Source organism: Castor canadensis, chromosome 8 (genome assembly GCF_047511655.1).
Source record: "Castor canadensis chromosome 8, mCasCan1.hap1v2, whole genome shotgun sequence".
In the NCBI taxonomy this organism is placed as follows: Eukaryota; Metazoa; Chordata; class Mammalia; order Rodentia; family Castoridae; genus Castor; species Castor canadensis.
In genome coordinates this window covers 152,412,645-152,428,654 of record NC_133393.1, presented here as the reverse complement: position 1 = coordinate 152,428,654, position 16,010 = coordinate 152,412,645, and the positions used below count along the sequence as shown (strand labels likewise).

The 16,010-nt window shown below is 50.0% G+C and overlaps 1 protein-coding gene across 7 annotated transcripts in view; it reads left to right on the top strand.

The window, feature by feature from the left end:
- The window catches only part of Pacsin2 (protein kinase C and casein kinase substrate in neurons 2), a 115,156-nt gene that overhangs the window by 93,127 nt on the left and 6,019 nt on the right, over positions 1 to 16,010 (top strand). For 6 of the 7 annotated variants that reach the window (XM_074084622.1, XM_020174200.2, XM_020174201.2 and 3 more), the window contains 8 exons: positions 513 to 669; positions 2,606 to 2,841; positions 4,419 to 4,574; positions 7,125 to 7,300; positions 9,392 to 9,512; positions 12,526 to 12,647; positions 14,574 to 14,696; positions 15,301 to 15,497. In XM_074084622.1, the coding sequence (XP_073940723.1) occupies positions 576 to 669; positions 2,606 to 2,841; positions 4,419 to 4,574; positions 7,125 to 7,300; positions 9,392 to 9,512; positions 12,526 to 12,647; positions 14,574 to 14,696; positions 15,301 to 15,497 (1,225 nt within the window). In that variant the 5' untranslated portion in view covers positions 513 to 575. The remainder of the gene's footprint in view (positions 1 to 512; positions 670 to 2,605; positions 2,842 to 4,418; positions 4,575 to 7,124; positions 7,301 to 9,391; positions 9,513 to 12,525; positions 12,648 to 14,573; positions 14,697 to 15,300; positions 15,498 to 16,010) is intronic. The other variant, XM_074084620.1, reaches the window with a different exon arrangement.

Here is a 16,010-nt window from a genome sequence, read left to right as displayed (position 1 = left end):
AGGTAAGAAATGTCGAGTATAGTACCTGGCACATAGTAGGAGCTCAATAAGTGAGGATAATGCTTCTTGCTATAATTGGGAAGTAGTGCTAATACACAGCATGTGATGATGTCAAAGCCGAAGAGTTTAGCTAGACGTCATCTACTCTGTCTGGGAAGCCATCCCTGGCTCTTTGGTGTGCATGAGGGGTCCCATCAGGCATCCTCAGCCCTGCACTTTGCTGGTCTGCCTCCCTGGTTAGATTCTGCTTAGTACCTGACCTGGAGTACATTGAGAAGCTCAGGTCAGCTGAATGTATGTCCCTGTTCATAATAAAAGGGAGGCTTGGTGTCTTGCAATGCAGGGTGCTTTTCAGACCAGGGAGCCAGGATAACCTTCTGGGTAAACATCGGGGAGCCGGTTGGGATAAAGGCCATTTGTGCCCCAGCAAAAGGCAGGCTCCCCACTCCTGCAAGGTGTTTCTAGGTGGATGGCTGCCCTGGTTGCCCTCCTCACATGTCTCTGTCTCACAGGTTGGGAACTACAAGAGGACTGTGAAGCGGATTGAGGATGGTCACCGCCTGTGCAGTGACCTCATGAACTGTGTGCACGAGCGTGCACGCATTGAGAAGGCATATGCACAGCAGCTCACAGAGTGGGCACGGCGTTGGAAGCAGCTCGTGGAGAAAGGTACAGATGCCAGAGGCAGGGGCACCAGTTACTCACCTGCAGGGGGCTCTAGGCAAGTCTTTTTCTCTCTGGGCCAGGAGTGTGTCTTGCAGTTCTTAGGACTCTGACTATTATGGGAGGGGACAGGATACTCATTACCCACCAAACACAGGCTCTGAACTTTTGTTCTCTTTCCTTGGAAGTACTGGAATGCTCTTTGCAAGCAGCCCAAGTTGCCTTTTACAGCCCTTTTTGTCCACAGGACACATTTGTGCATCTCAGCTGAACTCAGAACAGGAAAATAACCACTGCTATGGGCCAAAACTTGAGGAAGTTCCTGTCAAGCCATAGGCCTTGCTGCTCAGCACCTTGGTTTGCAATGCCAAGAGCTGTTTACTTTTCAGCCTGGCCATGTAGCATGCCAGACTGCATGGTGACAACTAACTGGCTGCCTAGCTTTGAATTTTAAGGGAGTGACCATAAGTATTCTGTGGTGGAAGTTTGCCCCTTCCTTACCCACTATAAGCTCTGAGGCCTCTGAGGCTTAGTGACAGATGCCACTGTCTAGGTGGAACCCTCTTCCTAGTTAGAGGGGAGCTTGATTGATGACAAGACTTCTGGGGACAGAAGCAGTTTCCTGGAACTTCTCAGGCTGTTTGAGGCAGACTCTGCCATCATGGCCAACTGACTTCAAAGGAACCACATAGGAGGAGAGTTAGGTTCCCAGGTGACAACTCAGCCATGCCTTAAGCAACTGCCTGTCCTTTCGCCTGCATGCTGAAGCAGGTCATGGAGGGCTTAGCACAGTCTGGTTTAGGTTTGGGGCCCAGGCTGTGAAACGCCCTGCACGGAAAGGAGTCTTGGGGACAAGTTAATTCCCTTCTGCAAGCAATAACTGTTACTACTTCATCTCCTTTTAGCCACTGGCATTACCCTGCCACCCTATGTATACCCTCCAAACACAGGCCCTGAACTCTTGTCCTCTTTCCTTGGTCAGTATATAGTGCTGTTGATCAAGGCAGGACGAGGAGTATGTTCATCTTGTGGTCCCAAGGGATTAGAGACTCAGAGGGGTCACACTTTTGCCATCCCCAAGCCCTTCACTTGTGTATCTCACTTCTCTCTGTTATTTCTCTGCTTAGTCACTGCCATTCTCTGAGTACCTCAAATACCAGCCCAGGTCTCTCTTTTTCCACCCTGTTTTTTTTTTCAGAGCCCTCTCCCTTCCCCACCCTGCCCCACAGTGACACCACCAATTAAATTTCCTTCCTGAGTGGGGCATGGTGGTACATGCCTGTAATACCAGGTATTCTGGAGGCAAGTGGATTGTGAATTCAAGGCCAACTCAGGCAAACTTAAGTGAGACCCCATCTCAAAAAACAAACTATAAACAAAAGGACTGGGGCTGTGACTCAAGCAGCAGAGCACTTGACTAGCAAATGCAAGGCCCAGAGATTCAGGGGAAAAAAAATTTCCTTCCTGAGCCTTGTGGACTGAGAGCCACAAAGACAGAGTGAAGTGACCCATTGTGCACTCCAGAGAGTTCTATATGGGCCTTCGCAGGTCCCTGTCTCCTCCTTCCTCCCCCGCAGACAAGGCTTCCTCTACTAAGGAGATGTTCCTCCATACCACAAACTTTTTCAGGCTTTTGCTCTGGGCCGGGTTATTCATGGCAGCGCATAACAGTGGCCCACACTGGGGTGGGATGGGGGGAGGGCATACAGAGCACCCTGGAAGAGAGAGGGAGAGGGGTCAGCTTACTTTAGAAGGTCCCCCTTCTCTGGCCACTTTAATTAAGGCTTCCTAAAGGAAAACATTTTAGTTTTTACAGAACTCAGTTGCTTTAAAAAAGGAGATGCATGTTGCCAAGGCAACTCCAATGTGGATAGCTGCAGGGTTGACAGAAAATCGCCACTGCCAGCCAGGACTGAGTAACCCAGTTCTTCTCCTGTGCCAGGACCACAGTATGGGACCGTGGAGAAGGCCTGGATGGCCGTCATGTCTGAGGCGGAGAAGGTGAGCGAGCTGCACCTAGAGGTGAAAGCCTCGCTGATGAATGAGGACTTTGAGAAGATCAAGAACTGGCAGAAGGAAGCCTTTCACAAGCAGATGATGGGGGGCTTCAAGGAGACCAAAGAAGCAGAGGACGGCTTCCGGAAGGCCCAGAAGCCCTGGGCCAAGAAGCTGAAAGAGGTGCCTTCCTCCCACAGGGCTCTGTCTTGGTGGCTCCTCCAGCACTGCTCCCTCCCTACATTCTCAGGGACTCCTGTAGCTGCCACAGCTAGTAGAGGAAAAGCCATCCCCAGGCCTGAAGCCAGGGTGGCTGACATTTACTCTGGTCCAAGACATGGTGCTTTATGAGCATTCTTTAACTTTAGTCCTTAGCAACCTATTTTGCAGACTGGAACAGGATCAGATGTGCACATAAATGGTAGAGCTTTAAACTCAAGCTCTCATCCACTAAAATTCCTTCCCACAGTCTTGGGAGTTCTCTGCCACAAAGGTTTAGAAGACCCTTTGGACTAGTAGAAAGGATTGATTTAATTTTGCTCTTTGTCTTGCATGGGTTTTTCTCCCAAATTTGCAAACAATGCTGATAGTCCTTTTCTGAAAGTATCAGCCAAAGTCATTGAGTCTTCTTGCAAGTCCTTGGCTAGCTGGAGGCTGTCATCCAGCCAACCTGATCTTTAGTTTGTGGGCCTTATCTTACCTGCAGCATGGCCCCCATTCCTCATTGTACATATCATGCTCTCCACCAACTTTTCTCACAAGCTGTGCTGCCTTCTTACTCAGAATCATCCAGAGCACCTCTGTCTTTGGAGGCTCTCTTAGTCACTACATCTTGGCTTTTGCCATGTCTCCTTTCTCTTCCCTCTTGACCCAAAACCCATTTATAATGAAACTGTGTCCCCTTTCATGAGGACATTGGTATGAACTCCCCTTTCTCTCTAGAATGAAGTCTATGGCTTTGTCTCAAATAAGGAAACATTTGTTAAATCAGTTTGCATGTGTGTGTGTGTGTGTGTGTGTGTGTGTGTGTGAATAGCCATTAAAACCATGGTTGCCGGGTATGGTGGCATATACCTGTAGTTCCAGCTACTTGGAAGGCAGGATCATTTGAGCCCATGAAATTTGAGACCACAATGGGCAACATAACAAATCCTCATCTCAAAAAAAATAATAACAATAATAATAATAATTTTCCATGGAAAATGTTGCCCAGCACCCTTGCCTCCCTAACACAGCCCTCCCACTCATGTGAGGTTTCTCTTTGGGAACTTTCTTTCTGTTGGCTATCCTAGCATGCTTTTCCCTGGGTACCTCCTCCTCATTTTTTACTCTTTGTCATCTCATCTAGCTTTCTTGAACCATTTAATATAAAATTCTCTCTGCCCACCCCGGGTGTTCACTGTCTCTCATCCCTGTTTTATTTTCTTCCTAGCACTTAACACCTTCTAATTTATTCCTGCATTATGCTCACCCAACTTGAACTTAAGCTTCATGAAAGAAGCGTGAAAGAACATAAGGTTCTTTTGTCCTCTGCTGTGTCCCCAGTGCCTAGAACCATGCATGACACAGAGCAGGCACTTGGTAAATATTTGTAGAGTGAGGTCCGTTGTTATAGCTTATTGTAGTGATAGAGTACATACAGTTTGTTCCTGCTTTTCCCTCTTATCTTGACAACACATATACTCCCATGGTCTGTGTAATCTCTGAAGAAGATACTGAATTTTCAGCAATATGATGTTCAGAACTCATTCTCCTTGTAGGTAGAAGCAGCAAAAAAAGCCCACCATACCGCATGCAAAGAAGAGAAATTGGCCATCTCCCGAGAAGCCAACAGCAAAGCAGATCCATCCCTAAACCCTGAGCAGCTCAAGAAATTGCAAGACAAAATAGAAAAATGCAAGCAAGATGTTCTGAAGGTAAATCCTACAGTTGTTTTGCTTGTTGAGTGTCAGCCGGTCACTTGTTTACATACCTGCCACATAGTAAGCCTTTTGCAACTGCTTGGTTGAATGGATGGATAGCAGGATAAACATCAGCAAAATACATTCTTGCCCTCAAGGTCACACAGATGAACGCTTTAGCACTTGACCTTACCACAGCCATATGTCTGTCTCAAATGAGGCAAGTGCTGGGCTGGCAGGGGAACAGTTGATCCTTGTGTTCAGGAGAGCAAGGTGGTGTGGTGGCTTCCCAGGAAATCTTGAAGCAGCTGGTTGCCACTGGGAGCAGCAGATTGTGCAATACAGAGGTGGGAATGGGTATGGACAATGGCATGGAGGGTTATGAGTCCCAAATTGCCTGTGGCCTTTATAGATGGGTGGAGTTAGGAGCTTGGAATGCTGCTGAGGAAGATCTGGGGCCTGGGGTAGGGAGAACAGAGGTAAGGAGGGCCAGACCAGTTTAGAAGTATGGAAAGAGGACTGTAGACAGAGACTTACCCAGTAAAGTAGAGTGAATGGAGGACAGGAGGGAATATCTGGGAGCCATAGGGAAGTGAGGGCTGGGAGAGGGGATGGAGCTGCCCTTGGAACATGGCAGAGCTGGGGTGGAAGGGCAGTGGCATTTGGCTAAGAAGAGCCAGTGAGTGGGCCCTGGTGTTTCTGTTGTGGAAAAGGTTTACCTGCCTTCTTAATGAGAGAGATGGTTTTGTAAAAGCACTTTGTAAGCTTAAGTGCCCTTCCCCCCGGATATGACGCCCAGAGTCACAGGAGTTAAATACTAGACAGCATCTTGTAATTTAAAAGTTTCTGGGGCTGGGTGTTTTTGCACACATCTATGAATCCAGCATTTGGGAGGCTAAGGCAGAAGGAGCAAGGGTTTGAGGCCAGCCTGGGATACAGAGTGGGTTCAAGGTAAGCCTGGGATACATAGCAAGACCCTATCTCAGAAACCAAAAAAAAAATTCCTAGGACTTCAGCATACCTCCCACTCCTCCCCCGTAGTAAGAGATAGGGGCTAGAGGATGCCCTTGCCTAGGGCATGCCTCACTGCCTCTGTGATCTGGCCATTCTGGGTCTGCAGGAGCAGTTGGAGTGAGGCAGGAGTCCTGAGTGGATTCATAGCTGCCCACAAGCCTTTCCAGACCTCAGATAGGCGCCACTGCACCCCTGTGAGTTAAGTGGTTATTCCCTTGCTTTGTGAATAGGAGACAGGGAGGTTATTCACATTGCATACGTGAGAACAAGGATTCTGATCCCAGAGCCTGTACCCTTCCCCCTATTCCTCACTATTGTGTAGTCAGCCTAGTGGGGAAAATGTTATCTCCACGAAATTCCATCACTCAGAGAAAACTCAGAATCCCTTGGGGGAACACTGTCAAACACAGCACCTGTTGCTGGGTCTGGGTTCAAGAATTTGGGGATTTTGGAGCAGCCTAAGATGCCTCCACTATGGGATCAGGTAAGTAACCTTAGTCTACCTACTGGATAGGGGAACACAGAGGCTTAAGAAACACAGGCCCAGGGGAACTCTGTTGCCTTTGCCAGGAAGCCAGGGAATCAGGCACTTAGAAGAAACTCCATGTCAAGTTGTGGGGTGGGAGAGGGGTTAGGGAGGAAGGAAAAGATGGCCTTTCATATTTTACAAACACCCAAAAGAGATACCAGCAAAACAATCTTTGGCAGAACAGGCCCTGGGTTCAAGGTAAGACGTGAAGTGTCTATCAAAGGGACTGGGGCATTTTGTAACGGGGCATTTCCTTCTGACACCCTCTCTGTCAGTGACCTCAGCGCCTGAATGATCCTTGTGGACTAAGAGTGGTGGAAGGGAGTAAAATTCCTCCCCTCTTGTACTAGCCAGTGCTGACTGGTTACACCCAGACTTTCATGTCTCTTCCTGGCCAGGCAGGGTCTGCATCTTGTAATATTCATCAGAGAGGAAGTTCTTGCTTCATTGCCAGAATATCCTAGCCCACATCAGTGTGAAGGCTGCCTCCCATTTCAGTCTGTAAATGTTCATTGGGAACTTTCCATGTTCTCTGTTACGGGATTTCCTGAATAGTGACGACCCTGCTCAGTACCTGGCCTGTGCTGGGGGCAGGATGTATCCCCATTTTCTAATAAAGGAGGCTCCAACAAATGAGAGAGACCTCCAGAATTTGGCCCCAGCCCCATCTGGCACTTAAAGCCATGACCTTGTTTCCAAGGACCTGGTGGCCAGGTCCAAGCCTCCAGGTTGGCCCAGCACAGCTCTTCCCCACAGGCAGAGATGACATGTGACATGCTTGTGGCCACACAAACTCCAGCTTAACTACCCCCTCACCTGTGTCTACCTGTTTGGGTGTTGCTCCAGTGAGAAGTAGAGCAGGTGCTAGGAATGTGATTTGCCATGGAGGAGCAACCTTGAACTTGAAGTCTTTCAGACTCCAGAGCTCCTGCTCTGGGGAGACCTGGGAAGGTACAAGATGGGTGGGGTGAATGAATGTGGAATGAAAATGAACTTCTCTTTTGTGCCTGGGTTTTGTTTAGACCAAAGAAAAGTATGAGAAGGCTCTGAAGGAGCTTGACCAGACCACTCCTCAGTACATGGAGAACATGGAGCAGGTGTTTGAGCAGTGCCAGCAGTTTGAAGAGAAGCGCCTACGCTTCTTCCGAGAGGTTTTGCTGGAGGTTCAGAAGCACCTGGACTTGTCCAATGTGGCTGGGTAAGTTTCCCTTGGGGTGAAGTCAGAGGAAGTTGCTATTGAATTAAAGTCAGGTGTTGTACAACAGCCTTGGGGTGGCAGAGTTAGCCAGAGTGCTTCTCATGCCACACTTCTGATGCCCAGAAGGCCCTTGTGCTGAGCCTGTCTGTGTGCAGCCAGCCTATGCAGTGTTCTAGGACCTAAAAAGACCTGATGGGGCTCCCATGCCTGTTCTGCATATGGGTCTGCACAGGAAGGGGAAGGGCTTCACGTTCTGTTACCACCCAGGACCAGCCGCACACCCTCTATTGGGAAGGCCACATGTGCCCTGCCTCCAGGACTGGCTTACGTTGAAGACCTTTATGAGGTCCTTCTAATCCTTGCTGCCAGCTTTTCCCTTGCGTTCTCAGTGGCCCTAGGTCCCCAGGGGAAGTAGGACCCTGCAAGACTCGTTCCTGACTTGTGACAGGGGAGCTATGTTTCTTCTGTGCTCTCCTCTTTGGGCCCAGTGTGCCTGCATCAGGGCAGAGGTCCAGACTGGTGGGGGCGTACACAGACATCTACTTCTGTCACGTGTCTGGCAGAACCATTGAGAAATGAATTGCAGGTTAAGTGTTGTTGTCAATAGGAAATTACATTTCCTTTATAGTTGTCATTATAAAAAAAATTTTTTAAGCAGCTATTATTACATAGTTGTTCTGTCACCATTCCATTATCTTTATGACAGCCCTATAGAGTAGGCAGCATTGTCCCCATCTTATTTATGAGGAAACTGAGGCTGGGTGAGATGAAATGACCTGCCCGCTACTGCTTCATAGCTGGCTGGGGACAGGGCTGAGACTGTGTCCCATTCTTCTGATGTAGTAACTCCCACTGTGTATGTGATTGGCTTTGGGTACTGGCAGGACTGGGCACAGTTTATCTCCCTTAGTTTCACAAGTAGGTGGCATTGTTCGGTCATAGAACTGCGCTAACAGAATACCAAGATCTGTGCAGCTCAAGCAACAAACATTGAATACTTCTCAGTTCTGGAGGCCAGCAGTCCAACATCAAGGTATAGCCTGGGCCGCACTACCTCTGAAGGCTCCAGGGTAGATCCTTCCTTCCTCTGTCATCTCTGTTCTCAGCTTCTTCCTCTGTCGCCAGCTCACTCTACTCCTCTGGCCATCTCTCCTGTCTGTCTTCACTTTGTCTTCCCTCTGTATGTATATGGTCCAAATTTCTCCTTTTGATGAGGTACCACTCCTGCTGGATTAAGGGCCACCCTAATACTCTCATTTAACTTAATCATGTCGTAAAGACCCTGTTTTCAAGGTTGAGGATGAAGCTCGATGGTAGAGCACTTGCCTAGTATGTCTAAGACTCCAGGTTCAAAACTCAGCACTTTCAGAAAATGAAAAACAAACAAACCCTGTTTTCAAATAAGGTCACATTTGGAGGTCCTGGGGTTAAGACTCCAGCATACTTTTTTTAGAGTATACAATTTGGTCTTTAACAGAGGCTGTTATGTCCACTCAACAGAGGAAGAAATGGAGGCCTAGAGAAGGCAAATTATTTGCTAGCCTTTTAGATCATAAATAAAAATATAGGTCCACTCAATGATCTGTGCTCCTAACCCCTGGGAGGAGATGCTGGGTAGATCCACCAAGCAAAGGCCTCATGACAGCAGTGGGGTCTTCTGCCCCTGGGTCCTGCAGCTCTGGCAGTCTTGCACATCTGATCCTAAACCTCCAACTTCTCTAATTATTGGATGCATGCACCTTTTGACACTCTACAGTGGCCCCATCCTCCATTCATCCTCACTCAGTGGAACCACACCACGTTGCTCACACAGCCCACACACATTATCTGATGCAGAGCAAAGCTTATGGCTGCCACCTGGTTTGATTTAAAGTTCATTGCTGGAAGCCAAATTGTGGTGGGCATTTGTCCCCTTCTGTACACTTGGCAACCAGGTGTCCTCCCCTGAGCCAGGGGAGGGTGTTCTTGAGCTGTGTCTGGGAATTGGACTCTAGTATGGGCTGCAGAGACCACAGAGCCTGCAATGGCCTGGGATGAATGGTGGCTGGTCCCTGCCTTCTATAGAGTTGTCCTTCTGTCTCTGATTTTTAGTTACAAAGCCATTTACCGTGACCTGGAACAGAGCATCAAAGCAGCTGATGCCGTGGAGGACCTAAGGTGGTTCCGAGCCAATCATGGGCCAGGCATGGCCATGAACTGGCCACAGTTTGAGGTAAGAAGAGGCTGTGTGCCTGTGACTATGACCTCCTGGTTGGGCACCTGGGCCCACAGAGTTACGCTGTACTCCACGTGCTGTGTTGGCATTTGCCCTGCTTATTAGGCAGGCTTTTTTTGCATAGCAGCAGTACAAGTGCTTGTTTGGAGTCCCAGGCACTGCAGGTGTTACTGACAGCCTTCCGCGAGTATGTGTGTCTAGTTACCAATGTGAATTGTCAGGTTGGCACTCCCTTCCTAGTGTCCCAGGAGCCTCTGGACACACAGCTCAGGTTCTGCCCCACCCTGTGGGTTGACTAGGAAGGGAGCAGCAGAGGGGAGCAAGTATCATTGGGCAGCCCTTTTCACACTTCCCCTGGGGATTTTCTGAACCTCAGGCAAAAACTCTACCCAATTGTGGTTCAGGATGCTCTTGACTCTTTTCCCATTGTGGATCTGAGCCACCCAATGTTTTTACATTACAAAATTTGAGGGGCTAGGATTTTGAGGCTTGTCCAGCTTAGGATTGGGTTACCATCCCTCCTTACTCCCTCGTAGGAGTGGCCAGAAATCTTGCTACCCATGTTCCCTATAAGAGAAATTCTTCCATTCTTATAATGGGCAGAGCATGAGGTATCCCAAAAGGTCTGGGGCGGGTCGATAAGGTGGGGGCTGATGCTTCCCCTTGGTTGGAAACTGAAGGTGGCCCACTCCGGACTCATTAGTGGCCAGAGTCTGGGCTGCATCTGGTTCCTACCTCAACACTTCTCAGGTAAGGAATGTGAACAACCACTTATCCCCTGTGGGACTGAGTTTTCTCATGTGTGAAATTGGAATGACAACCTGGATTGTTGGGGGGAAGTGACCTGGTCCATGCTGTGTTATTGGTGCTGTCCTGGGCCCACCACAAGCTCCTTGGCTCCATCTCAGCCTGCAGTTGTATCAGGCCCTAGCCTGCACTTCTGTTTTGTGGCCCTTCACAAAGTCTCTCCAAATGCCTGTGTGGGCCATGTACACCCCCCATACTCACTAATCAGAAGGCTGCAGAGCTGGCTATGCCCTTTATAATGGGCCGTAGGAGACCATTGGAGATCAGGGCCTTCCCAAGTGGAAGTGGCCCTAAAGGAAAGAGCCAGCCTTTCCTCCCCTGGGAAAGCTCACTGGGAAGAAGCATGCTGAGTGGAGTCTCATGCATCCTGGGATTTCAGCTCACAGTGGATGTTTGCTGCCGTAGAGTGGCATGGGGCACTGTGTGAAATTGCCCTGGGTCCCTCAGAGGTGCCTGTTGATACCCATAAGAACAGAGGGGAGGAGCAGTTAGTTGACAGGCTGTCTCACAGATGTACTGTCCAGCGCAGAGACTGTGGGTTCCTTCTCTCTGTGTGGCCCCAGGCTGGGAACCAGCACTCCTGTGTTCCTCGTGCACGTATTTGTGGTTGTTACAGGACCATGCCTGACTTTCTCTAATGAAATTATTTGTTTCTATTTTCCATGCCACAAGGATGAAGTAAGTTTCTGTTTTATGGCTAACTCATAGATCGCTAAGCCCCCTGCTGCGTGTGGTCAGCCCACACCACCCTACATGTGCAGTGGTCCCCTGGCTCTCCAGCTCTACAGCAAAGCAGCCAATGCAGCTTTGCGTCAGGGTTGTAAACATCTGACTCTGTCTTCCAAAGTTGCTTGATGCTGATTGCATTGGCCCTTGGAAGCTGCCTCATAGAGTGGATTTGTATTCAGAGGTCACCACGGGGAACTCCAAAATTCTGAGTTCTTACTCCACTTACTTCCATCAAGAGGGTCATTAACAGATAAGGCAACCTGGAGTTGGAGTCAGGCTGCAGGTCTGCCACCTCCTCTGTATAGGCCAGTCCCTTTTTCTTTCTGGGTCTAGTTCCCTCATGTGATGAATTGAAAGGCTTGATGTCTCCAATACGACTTTTGACCTTGATTTTCTATAAGTGGAAGTAAAGCTGTGGACCAGCCACACAATTTTTGTTTTTGTTTTTGTTTTTTGCTTTGCTTTGTTTCCAGTGCTGGGTATCAAACCCACCTGGGGCCTTGCCCATGCTAGGTAAGTGCTCCACCACTGAGCTACATGCCTAGCCCTCAAACTGAGTTCTAATTGCAATTGTTTGATAAGTGGGAAGGAAGGAGAATTCATGTGTGGCACATGCATGGGCTTTTCTGGAAAATCAAGACCTACCTCCTCTTTCCCTTGTGTGTTTCTGCACAGTTGATAAAAGCCTGTTGATTTCTGGGAAAAGAATAAGCCTCAGGGAGATGAGCCCTCTGCTCTGCTTTGTTAGCCACCAGTCTGTAGCTCCGATTGAAAGGGAAATGGTCTGAATTGGCAGACATACCAGAATAGGGCCTCTTGGAGACTTAAGAGGTCAGAGCCCACCTGTCTGCCCCTTGGTCATGCATGCCCACACAGCCCTGGATTTATTTGCATTCTAGGGTTTAATATTTTATGTCACAGTCCTTCTCAGGTCCCTGCAGTCAGCTGTCCACCCTGTGACCCAGAATTTAAGACAAATGGCAAGAATCCTCAGCACTTCCAGACAAGTTGGTGTGCCCCAGCTAGGCTCCCCAGAGGGCTGGCCCCTATCTACTTAGGAGGCTCAAAGGATACCTGGTGAGGTTACTGGAGCCCATATTAGCATGGAGCGTGCTGGACGCTAAGAGCCATGGTGGACAGAGGATGGTACCGGGGAGTTCTGGGGCTTGGAATAAAGGATAGCAATTGTCACCTCCTCGTTCTGTTATTACCCTCATGTCCTGGAAAGTGTGCTATCTGGGGAAATGGGGCTTCCACAGGGAAGGGCTCTGTAATTGTAAAGATGCTGACCTTCAGGTCCTTTGGTCCCACAGGTGGTTATTGGGTAGCCTGAGGTCTTCTGGGAAACAAGGGAGAGCAGAGGCCACAAGCTAAATGTCAGTAACTGCACAGGGCAGATTTCTGCTGGCTGGGTGGATGTTTCAGACACGGTGCCTTCCAACAAATGAACCTCCCAAATGCCCCTGTTGCCCAGGAGTGGTCTGCAGATCTGAATCGAACTCTCAGCCGGAGAGAGAAAAAGAAGGCTGCTGATGGTGTCACCCTGACAGGCATCAACCAGACTGGTGACCAATCTATGCAGAACAAGACCAGCAGGTGAGCCCCAGGCACAGCCTCCATCCAAGAGGCCATCTTGTGGGAGGTAGGAAGGATCTCTGTGTCATCTGCATGGTCCTAGAATGGCAGCAGTTTGGACACTTGGTAGGTTGCACAGTGGGGCAGGGACCCTCAGGATGTCTTCCCAGAAGCACTCTGGGTGGTGGCCCAAGGGCATCTCTCAAAGTGATGTTTCCACCTGGTGCTGGAGCTCCTGAAAAGTCCCAGAAGGAGCCTTTGCCACAAGCATGCATCTTGCCCAGTTGAGAGACACACTGGTGATGGGGCCGGTCATTCATGTCCCCAGTGGTGGTGCCCTGCATGGGCATGGCAGGTGGAGGCATGGTGTTGCTGGAACCCTCCTGGTGATTCAGTACTTACATGGTTGGTGCTTACCTGTTATGTGCTCACACCAGTCAGTGGGAGCTAGGGAAGGACTAGCAGATGTCCCCTTTCAAATCACCCTCTCTCTGATGGTGTTGGCTGTTTTTTACTTAGTTTTTGTCTAAAAATGAGTTGTGGAGAGCTAGCAGAGTGGTTCAAGTGGTAGAATACCTACCTAGCAAGTGTGAAGCCCTGAGTTCAAACCCCAGTATTGCTCCCCTCCAAAAAAAAAAAGAAGAAAAAAATTCCAAAATGAGTTGTGGGTAGGAGGGACAACCATGGTCATTAGAATCTTCTTGAAAGTATGTGCTGGTAGGAGGCCTTCCTACCCAGAGCCCTCTGTGGCTGGGGCTTCCCAAAATGGCTGAGCCCAGGTTCCCATGGCCTGCCAATGGCCCAGGCACTATGCTCCCAGACTCCCTTGGACACAGCTGTTGTGCTTATGGTCTGGGCAGGGGGCTCAGCTATGACTGCCTAGGATCAGGCCAGCCCCTCGTGTGCTGAGATGGGAGGAGGGAACGACAAGCCTCAGGGGAAACCCTTGGGGGTTCTAGGCTCACCAGGACCACAGTACCAATTCAGCTGCCAAGCACCAAGCACTTCAGAAAAGTCAGCTAGAGAAGGGAGCCAATTAGGGTAGAGGGCCTAGTGGTATCAGACATCTTCCTGTATGTGGAATGCAGTTGCTAGCCACTCACGTCCCTCTGTTGCATGTGAGGTATTTCTAGGCCTCCCTTCCTCAGTTCTGGGGTGGCAGATGCCCAAGCTTAGAGCGCCTACTTCCCAAAGCCCTGGACATGGAGGCAGAGGCCATTCTGGGTGAGAGAGGCCAGGTGCATAAGTGGATGTCAGTGTTTTTTTCTGTTCTGTCTTATGTTGACCCCCCCTCTCTGCCCCCGTCTTTTGCTCAGCATCCTACAGCTCCTTCATCCTATACCCCCCAGTCTCTCCCTGACTCTCAGCCTCTCTGGTGTCCACTTGGCCTGGTATATAGGAGATGGCTGGTGAAGTTGCGTGGATGGATTGACTCTGGAGCACTAAAGTAACCTTTTTTCTCCCTGGAAAAGGTTGTGTTGGTCCTGATTTTGGAAGCTCCAGCCCCAGAAAGAATTGGGAGCTACACTGTGGGAGTGCTGGGGAGCACTCCTCTGCAAGATATTCCACTGTCTCTGCCCTGCCTGCTCAACCCCACATTGAATAAGGGTGGGGGAGGGCTGTGGAGATGCCTGAGCCAGGAACTACTTGTGTACCAGCTGTGGACCGGCACTTTGCCCAGCACCCCTGTTCTATATTGATGCCTCCAGATGCAAGGGAAGAAAGTGGGCATATTGTTCACTCTACATGCTTGAAGTGTGTTGAACAGACAAAGTAATGGCTGCGTTTCCCACTAAAATGTTTTCTGTTCACACGACATCCTCCCTCATCAGATGAAGACTGCTGTAACCCTTGAGGTGCTGGCACTGTGATCCTGCAGCTGGGAGTCTCCAGGACCCTCCCATGGGCCTTGAGCTAGGACCCTGAAAGCTTTCTTTCTTCCCATAGCAACCTTAGTGTCCCGAGCAACCCTGCCCAGTCCACGCAGTCACAGTCCAGCTACAACCCCTTTGAGGATGAGGACGACACGGGCAGCACCGTCAGTGAGAAGGAGGACATTAAGGCCAAAAAGTTGGTGAACACACGCTTCTCTCTGGCTTCCACCTTGCTTGCTCTGTCTTCTTCCTCTCTCTCTATCCAGGGGTCTGTCTTCGGGTCTCACCCCTCAGCACTCCAGCAATGCATGAGGCCTGCAGGAAGTGGGCACCTGCTGTTCTGCACTCCAAGCCTGCTGCCTGCTGGTGGACAGTATCTAGTTTCTCCACTTCTTGGGGAGGGCACAGCTAACACTCTTTGGTTGCTTTTTTTTCTGTCCTGCATTAACCCTCAAGGCCTCGGCAGCACCACCATAAGAAGACAGACAGACATTCACCGGTGCTGGGGAACCTGCTGGAATGGGTCCAGGTCTGCCTCTGCAGGCCCTGCTATGGGACATCCTCAATCCCCCTGGCCTCTGTTGGGGGCTCAGGATGAGTGTGGATGGCACAAATGCTCATAGGGACCTGGCTTTACCTAGTTGTCATGCCAGAGGGAGCTGTGCGCACTCAAAAGGACCCGTTGGCCCTGAGCCCCAGGACTCTTGCACCTGCCCCTCTCAGGGTGGGAGCTCTGGGTAGAGACCTCATACCTCTACCAGCCCTTTGCCAAGGGCCCCATGTCAGCCTCTTTGTTGCAGTGTAAGCAGCTATGAGAAGACCCAGAGCTACCCCACCGAGTGGTCTGATGATGAGTCTAACAACCCCTTCTCCTCCACGGATGCCAACGGGGACTCTAATCCCTTCGACGAGGACACCACCTCAGGAACAGAAGTGCGGGTCCGGGCCCTCTATGACTACGAGGGCCAAGAACATGATGAGCTGAGCTTCAAGGCCGGTAGGTGGCCTCACTGGGAATTCGGGCTTCCAGCTCGAAGAGGGAACTTGCATGTTTTGTTCTTGAAGTCTGGTAAAGTTCTTGCTAGTTTCATGTGTGGGTCCTCGCTGTAACACCTTCCCCTTCAGTTTCACAAATAGCAGATGTTTGATGCTGAATCTCAGAAAACAGTGAGGTGCCCTGTTCCTTTGCCCAGGACACCTGCCCTTGCTGGCAGAGGCTGGGTTCACCAGGGCACTGGTTAATCATAGTGATGGGAGCTGCTAGATACCTCTGGGCAAAACCACCAGGCATCTCACCACGCAAGTGAGAGCAGCCAGCCTGTGGGCCCCTGAGGGAAGCCTTTCTGTGGACCCAGGCCAACAGAGGAGCTTCAGGAGAGCCACAGCTTCACCCAGATCCCAGAATTGGCCTTGGCATGGTCTAGGGCCGGGCTGGGCCCTGTCTCAGGCAGAACCGGTCAGGTATTCCTTCTGTAGCCACATTGTGTACATGTCTCCCCACACACCTGTG